The sequence below is a fragment of the Microtus ochrogaster genome, chromosome 10 (assembly GCF_000317375.1).
Source record: "Microtus ochrogaster isolate Prairie Vole_2 chromosome 10, MicOch1.0, whole genome shotgun sequence".
In the NCBI taxonomy this organism is placed as follows: Eukaryota; Metazoa; Chordata; class Mammalia; order Rodentia; family Cricetidae; genus Microtus; species Microtus ochrogaster.
This window is the reverse complement of record NC_022016.1, coordinates 34,926,941-34,935,101: the sequence shown is the minus strand read 5'-3', so window position 1 is coordinate 34,935,101 and position 8,161 is coordinate 34,926,941. Positions and strand designations below refer to the sequence as shown.

Genomic DNA, 8,161 nt, shown 5'->3' with positions numbered 1-8,161 from the left:
AAAAAAAAAAAAAAGCTTTTCTTGATCACACTACTAAAACTGCGCATGGCTCAGTGGTAGAATATTTAACTAACATTTGTGAGACCCCAGGTCCATTCCCAGTACTAAGAAAGATCATTCTTATTTAATTTTTTGAGACACTTCTCACTAGGTAGCCCTGGCTAGCTTGGAACTCACTACGTAAACGAGGCTGGCCTTGAATTCAGAGAGATTAGGTTACCTCTGTCTCCAGTGTGTTGGGATTAAAGGTGTGTGCCACCATGCCCAACCTGAAAACAATGAGGCTGCTTGCTGTGGAACAATCTTTGTACACTGTGAATATCTGTTGTTCTCATTGCTCTAATAAATGACTGAATGGCTGGTAGCTAGGCCAAAAGGGGTTAGGTGGGAGAGCCAGACTGAGAGGAAGCTCAGCAGAAGAAGGACAGAGTCTGGAGAATTGCGAGGAGACTCAGAGAGAAGAAAGATGAACATACCGTGCTGAAAAGGTGCCACCATGTGACAGAGTGTAGATAAGAAATATGGGCTACGCCTAGTGTACAAGGAGGTGACAACACTGATGGCCGACCCACCTGATGGCATTAAAGTCTTCCCCAATGAGGAGGATCTCATGGACCTGCAGGTTACCATCGAGGGCCCTGAGGGCACCCCCTATGCTGGAGGTCTGTTCTGTAGGAAGCTCCTACTGGGCAAGGATTTCCCTGCCTCTCCACCCAAGGGCTACTTCCTGACCAAGATCTTCCACCCAAATGTGGGGGCCAATGGTGAGATCTGTGTCAATGTGCTCAGGAGGGACTGGATGGCTGAGTTGGGCATTCGACATGTGTTGCTGACCATCAAGTGCCTGCTGATCCACCCTAACCCAGAGTCTGCACTCAATGAGGAGGCTAGCCGCCTGCTCTTGGAGAACTATGAAGAGTATGCTGCTTGGGCTCGACTGCACACAGAGATCCATGGGGGTGCAGGTGGCTCCAGCAGTGGGGGGGCTGAGGCTATCCGGTGCTTGGGAAGTGGGGCTACAGCCTCCACTGACCCTATGACCCCAGGAGTCCTGGGAAGAGCTGAGGGTCCCATGGCCAAGAAACACACAGGCGAGCGAGATAAAAAGTTAGCAGCCAAGAAAAAGTTGGATAAGAAGCGGGCACTAAGGCGCCTGTAGTGGGCTCTTCTCCTTTCTTCCTTCTGTTCTATTCCCTCCCACTCTGTCTCTAAGTTATTTAAATTATGGCTGGGGTGGGGGAGGGAATGGGGGAGCACCAGAACCTGGATTTGGTTTTCTAAATAAAAATTGGGAAAAAAAAGAAATATGGGCTAATCTAAGTTGTAAGAGCTAGGCCGGGTGGTGGTGGCACACACCTGTAATCCCAGCACTTGGGAGGCAGAGACAGGCGGATCTCTGTGAGTTCAAGGCCAGCCTGGTCTACCAAGGGAGTTCCAGGACAGGCTCCAAAACCACAGAGAAACCCTGTCTCGAAAAACCAAAAAAAAAAAAAAAGTTGTAAGTGCTAATAGTAACAAGCCTAAGCTCTTGGCTGAGCATTTATAATCAATGATGAGTCTCTGCGTGGTTATTTGGAAGCTGGCTGTCGGGACAGAGCTGACCTGCGATCTCGACGAAAGACTGCCTACAGCTAGAGAGATGGCTCAGTGACTGAGTACTGCTCTTCCAAAGTACCCAACTTTGGTTCCTAGCAACCACATCAGGCAGTTCATAACCTTCTCTAACTCTAACTCTTGAGGACCTAAAGCCTAGGGCTTCCATGGGCACCTACAATCACATGCACATACCCACACACAGACACAGAATGAAAATAAATCTAAAAGGAACCCCTGTATCATCCTCTGCTCAGTAGTCTCTGGCCACTCTTCCTGATTTATTTTTCAGCTTGCTACTTTCAAATGTTTGATTCAGTATGTTGTCATCTGTAAACTTGTTTGTTAAGTGTTTTTTCCTATTAAAATGTAAGTTTCAGGACACACGGATTCACTCCCCAAGCCTGTGTGTGTGTGTGTGTGTGTGTGTGTGTGTGTGTGTGTGTGTGTGTGTGTGTATTGGGTGGAACCTAAGGCTTCCTTCATATTAGGCAAATGTTTATCATTGAGCGACATTCCCAGCTCAAGAGATCCTCCTGCCTTAGCTTCCTGAATGTCTAGTCGGCTATAGAATATGCCACTGCTATTACTCAGTAAGTATTGAAAAGAATGAAGAACAAAGCGCAGTGATGTTCGAGTATTTTCGACCACCTGATGGCTGGAGCTGAATTAGCATAAACTGAAGGTCAACTTGGCCTATCCACAAAGCAAGACCCTGTCTTAAAATTTTGAAACATGAGGGGTTTCCAAGACAAACTCAAGATTCGTGCCCAGAGGAATCTGGTTTTGGGCTTGACTTGCTAGGCCTACAGTCATGAAATCTCAAACCCATGGCTCAAATTCTGCACTTTCTAATGGTGGACAAACAGGTGAGCCCAGCACTTACCTCTGAGGGGCAGGGCTCCTCCGAAGCCCTGCTAGAGTGTCTAGCTCCTGCATGCTGCCACGGCTGACCGAAGCAGTGGAGTTGGCAAGGCGGATGGCTCGACGCTTGACCCTTCTAGGGCAGCAAGATGATAATAGGCTGCCAGGCCCCATTGGCTGGGAAGACACTGAGGTACTACGGCTGGTGCGACCATCCAGGGAGACAGCTCCAAGAGCCTCACTGAAGGTTAGCTCATCTGTGAACTCATGACACTGTGGGCAGAAGGTAAGCAGGATCACAAGGTAGCCCATGCCATGGAAACCGATACAACTCCCAGACCTTTGCTTAGAGAAAGTCGTTCACTCTCCCTTTTCTTTCCTTGCCCACCCTAGAAGCCTCCTTTTTTAAGACAAGGTGTAGCCTATGTAGCCTTGCCTGGCCTAGAATTCACTATGTAGATCAGGCTGGCCTCGAACTCATTGAGATCACCTGCATCTGCCACAAGACTCGGTCTCTTAAAGGGAGCACCATGTGATGTTCACAACTATGTGGTAAGGCTTTCATCTCAGTGAGGGAACCAACTTGGTGTTCAGAAAGACCTCCCTCCTGCCAGGTGACATCTTGTTTGGCCTCACCGTAGTCTTCTCTAGACAGTGCAGCAAATGGTGATGCTGCTGTTCAAAAGCAGAACGGCTCCGAACGCACAGTGCCTGTCCCTCCCCGCTGCCACTATCCTGGAAGAGACGGAGCAGAAAAAGGCAGTGAGCACCTTCCCCTCACAACCCTGCTCACCCCTAACCCCAATAAATGCACCTCCCCACCTCAAGGCCCCCATTTTGCTTATACTGCAGGAAGGCATTGGTGGTGCCGCTCTTTGCCAACCGGATTCTTGCCAGGCGCACCTTCTACAGAGAGGAGACAAAAGATTAGACACGTGAGGCCAGGGACAGACGGGTTTAGGGTGTAAGGAACGGTGCTCGGAATGGTGATAAAGTTACCTGCTGTGCTCGGCGCTTGTCAGCACGCTGGTTCTGATGGTAGATGCGGCTAAAGTTGGACACAATGACTGGTACAGGCAAGGCAATGACCAAGACACCACTAAGTGAGCAGATGGACCCAAAAATTTTGCCAGCAATGGTGCTAGGCACCATGTCTCCATACCTGGAAAAGACAGAGGCAGGCCAAGGTTGAAGAGGTGTTCAATAATCCCCGATTCCACCCACCCACACCTGATGTGTTCTGCAAACTTGGCCAAACACACGTACTCTCTGAGCTTCAGTTTCTTTCTTTCTTTTAAAGTTGTTTTTGTTTTTGGAGAGTGTTCCTCTGTGTAGGCTGGCTGTCCTGGGAACTAGCTCTGTAGTCCAGGGTGGCCTTGAACTCAGAGATCTGCCTGCCTCTGCCTTGGGATTAAAGGGGTATGCCATCACCGCCCAGCTCTTTTTACATTTTATTTTTTGTGCATGAGTGTTTGCCTACATGGAAGGATGTGCACCACATGTATCCAGAAGACAGTGTCAGATCTTGGAACTGGAGCTAAGGATGGTCATGAGCAGCAAGTTGTGAGCCATTTCCCTAGCCCCAGCTTCAGTTCCTTACACTGAAAATCTGGAGAATGGGGCCTAGAGAAATAGCTTAGTGGTTAGGACTTGTAGAGGACCCAAGTCCAGCACCCATGTCAATCAGCTCACAACTACCAGTGACTCCAGCACCAGAGGATCCAACGCCCTCTTCTGGACTCCAGGGAAACCTGCACTCACATGCACATACCCACACACAGACACATACTATACACATAATTTAAAACTAGTAAAAAATAAATCTTCAAGATGCGAAGAATAGACAGGCAGTGGTGGCACACACCTTTAATCCCAGCATTTGGGAGGCAGAGGCAGGTGATCTCTGAGTTTGAGACCCACCTAGTCTACAGAGTGAGTTCCAGGACAGCCAGGGCTACACAGAGAAACCCTGACTCAAAAACCAAACAATTCAAAATGTGAAGAACGACTTCTCTGGTCCCCAGCAGTAGCGGTCAAATGAGAAATGGGGCTGCCTTCAGTTTCTGCCGTCTGCTGCTCTCATCAAAGCCTTGAATTGGGCATCATTGTCATCTGGAAACCTACTAACACCAGCAAAAGGGAAAACAAAGAACAAATACAGGATCCTGGCGGCTAGAGAAATGGCTCAGTAGTTAGAGAGTCCCGCCTCTCCAGTTCAGATGAGAGGCTCTGTATCCCAGAAGCAGTCTGTTGGTTTTACTTGCTTCTCTACATTCTTTAGGAAGGACCCCTTCAAATATCCCCCAGAAGAAGCCTGGAAAGTGTCCTCCTATGAAAGATAGGGAGCCTCCAAGTGGTAGTGGTGCAGACCTTTAATTCCAGCTCTCAGGAGGCAGAAGCAGGCAGATGTCTGAGTTTGCGGCTACCCTGATCTACAGAGAAAGTTCCAAGAGTTCCAAGACAGCCAGGGCTATACGGAGAAACCCTATCTCTTGAGGAAGAAAAAAAAGAAATAAAAAAGTGTGTTATTTTAGGGGCTGGAGAGATGGCTCAGAGGTTAAGAGCACTGGCTGCTCTTCCAGAGGACTCAGGTTCAATGCCCAGCACCCACACGGCAGCTCATAACTCCAATTCCAGGGGACCAGACACCTTCACACCAATGCACATAAAATAAAGTTAAATAAATTATTTTTCTTTTAAAAAAGAAAGACAGGGAGCCTCAAAACTACCCCGCCTTCCTCCAAACCATCACTCTCCTATGGAACAAGAGCAGAACCAGCTCAGGGAGGGCGCCATAGTTGATTTGCCCAGGAACATACAGCACACTTTTTTTTTCTAACCACGAGACCAACTGAAACTCCTTTGAGAAATTCAGCCTCTGCAATCTTCAGACAGGGTCTCCAGGCAGACCTCAAACTTACTACGTATCTGAGGATGACCTTAAACTTCTGATCCTCTTGCTTCCACCTCCCCTTGTGTACTGGGATTACAGGCACCTGTAATCCCGCTCAATTTATGGAGTGCTGGAAATTCAACCTAGAGCTTTAGAGGTGCCAGGCGAGCACTGTATGAATTGAGCGACATCTCCGGACCTTCTCATTTGTTCTGAGCATTCAGGACTGTGCCCAGAACCTCTCTAGCTATGTGATAATCATCTCAGACTATGTCTCACCTATGTGCCACAGGAGCACCTACCGTCACAATTGTTCTGAGGACAGTATATGGCAAAAGACAGCAAGATACCTACTGCTAACTCGTTCTTCGTACTCAATATTTATTGATTTGATCCAGTCATGAACTTCCAAGCAGAATTAATCTGTACTTCTTAGAAACTTTTGTACTTCTATTGGGCACTGAACAAATTCAACCATTCTTTCAACAGACATTGAATGACAATAGTCTACTTAATCCTAGAGATGGGAATTTAGAGAAGAATCACAGCATCTACCTTTCAGTGTCTGAAAAGCACTGGAAGGAGGCAGGGGAGATGGCTCAGTTGGTAAATACCTGCTGTACATGCAAGCATGAGAACCTGAATTCAGATCTCCAGAACCCATGGTAAAAGCTGTATCAAGATGTGTGCCTAGAATCCCAGCCCTGGAGGACAGAGATAGGCGTGGCACTGGTCAGCTAATCTAGTTGAATGGATGAGCTTCCAGTTCTGTCTCAAAAAAATAAAGGTGGCAACCAGGCAGATCTCTGTGGTTCAAAGCCACCCTGATCTACAGAGAGAGTTCCAGACAGCCACGGCTACACAGAGAAACCCTGTCTCGAAAAATAAATAAAACATTGTTTAAAAGGTAGCAGAGTGTGGTGGCGCACACCTTTAATCCCAGCACTCAGGAGGCAAAGGCAGGTGGATCTCTGAGGTGGAGGCCAGCCTGGTCTACAGAGTTCCAGGACAGCCAGGGATACACAGAGAAACCCTGTCTTGAAAAACAAAAACAGAAAACAAATTTCCTGGACTCCAGGTAAAGGTGGAAGGAGAGACTACAAAGTTGTCTTCTGACCTCCATATGCATATTCTTACATGTACATGCTCAAAGCACACACGCGCGTGCACACACACACACACACACAGGGTTAAAGAGAGAGAGGAAGCTGTGAATTGTGACACAAGCCTAGAATCCCAGCATTTGGGAGACAGAGGCAGGAACAGGATCATTGTAAATCTGAGGCCAGCCTGGGTGTACAAATTGAGAGTCTGCCACAAAACAAAACACTGAGAGCTGGGGCAGAGCCTATGGCTACTGTGGAGAGATCTTGGGTTCGAGCCCCAATAATGTCCCTCCACAAACAAAAAAATCATGAATTTGGCAATTCCATCTGTATCTACCTCAACTGTTTCCTCTCAGGGATTGGCAGTAAAAAATAATACTCATCCCAGCACTTGGGAGGCAGAAGCAGGTGGATCTCTGTGAGTTTGAGGCCAGTCTGATCTACAGAGTGGGTTCCAGGACAGCCAAGACTGCTACACAGAGAAACCCTGTCTCACAGAACCAAAATAATACTTATTTATTATAATAATACAGAACTGATATAGTCAGCTGGGTGCCATAGACCCAGAGTCCCAGCACTCAGGAAGCAAAGGCAAATGGATGGTGAGTTCAAGACCAGATTGGCCTACTTGGTAAGAATCTATCTCAATACAAAAGTAATGCTGAAAATATCTTCTGGAAAACATCAAGGAATCACGAACTCCCAGCGGCTGTGTCTGTACAGTCATATAGCAGTTTTAGAAGGTTGAAAAACATGGCATGCATGTTCGAAATGGAAAAAGTTGGTGACAAGAAGCCATGCACCTAAATATCCTGCGCTAGAAGCATTCAGAGAACTCACGTGGTATCACTGAATCCTCTTTTCTTTTCTTTTTTTTTTTTTTGGTTTTCGAGACAGAGTTTCTCTGTGGTTTTGGAGCCTGTCCTAGAACTAGCTCTGTAGACCAGTTTGGTCTCGAACTCACAGAGATCCGCCTGCCTCTGCCTCCCGAGTACTGGGATTAAAGGCGTGCGCCACCACCACCTGACACACTGAATCCTCTTAAGGCTCTCATTTCCCACTTTACAAAGAGGGAAACCTAAAGCCTAACACGGTGGCTTATGCCTACAAGCCCAGTAGGTAGGAGGCTTTGAGTCTGAGGCCAGCTCTGACTATCCAGTGAATCCAGGCAGGCCTGGGCTACACAGCATCTAAAAGAAAAGAGAAGGAAACTGGGACCCTCAGAGAGTGTGACAAGAAATGAGAGCAACATGGACAAGTTTTGAAGCCTAACCTGGAAAAATCAAGATACGTTCAGAGCCGAGAGGGATTATAAACTTTAAAGATAGGGCCATGCTATGTAACCTCATTGGGTTGGAACTTGCTATGTAATCTAGGCTGGCCTCAAACTCACAGAGATCTTGCCTGCCTCTGCATCCTAAATGCTGAGATTAAAAGCCTGCGCCACCACACTTGACTTCTCTAAATATTTTTAGATAGGATCTCATTGTGTAGCCTTGGCTGTTCTGGAACTGATGTGTAGACCAAGCTGCCCTTGAATTTACAGAGATCTGCCTGTCTCTACTAAGGTGGTGTGATTAAAGGTGTGCCCCACCAACCAAGCTAAATTTTACTTTATTAATATTGATATATTTTCTTTACATTTGTGAGTGTTTTGCCCTGCATGTAAATTTGTGTACTGTTGGAGAATATTTTTTTTTTTGGT

The 8,161-nt window shown here is 47.1% G+C and overlaps 1 protein-coding gene and 1 pseudogene across 1 annotated transcript in view; one reads left to right on the top strand and one right to left on the bottom strand.

Annotated features, from left to right (window-relative positions):
• The window catches only part of Kcnd1 (potassium voltage-gated channel subfamily D member 1), a 17,052-nt gene that overhangs the window by 3,545 nt on the left and 5,346 nt on the right, over nt 1-8,161 (bottom strand). The window contains exons 3-6 of the mRNA XM_005352788.2: nt 3,457-3,619; nt 3,280-3,363; nt 3,094-3,192; nt 2,480-2,730 (exon numbers count right to left, since the gene is read on the bottom strand). Coding sequence (XP_005352845.1) covers nt 2,480-2,730; nt 3,094-3,192; nt 3,280-3,363; nt 3,457-3,619 — 597 coding nt within the window. The remainder of the gene's footprint in view (nt 1-2,479; nt 2,731-3,093; nt 3,193-3,279; nt 3,364-3,456; nt 3,620-8,161) is intronic.
• Nucleotides 497-1,159, top strand: LOC101996878 (annotated as a pseudogene).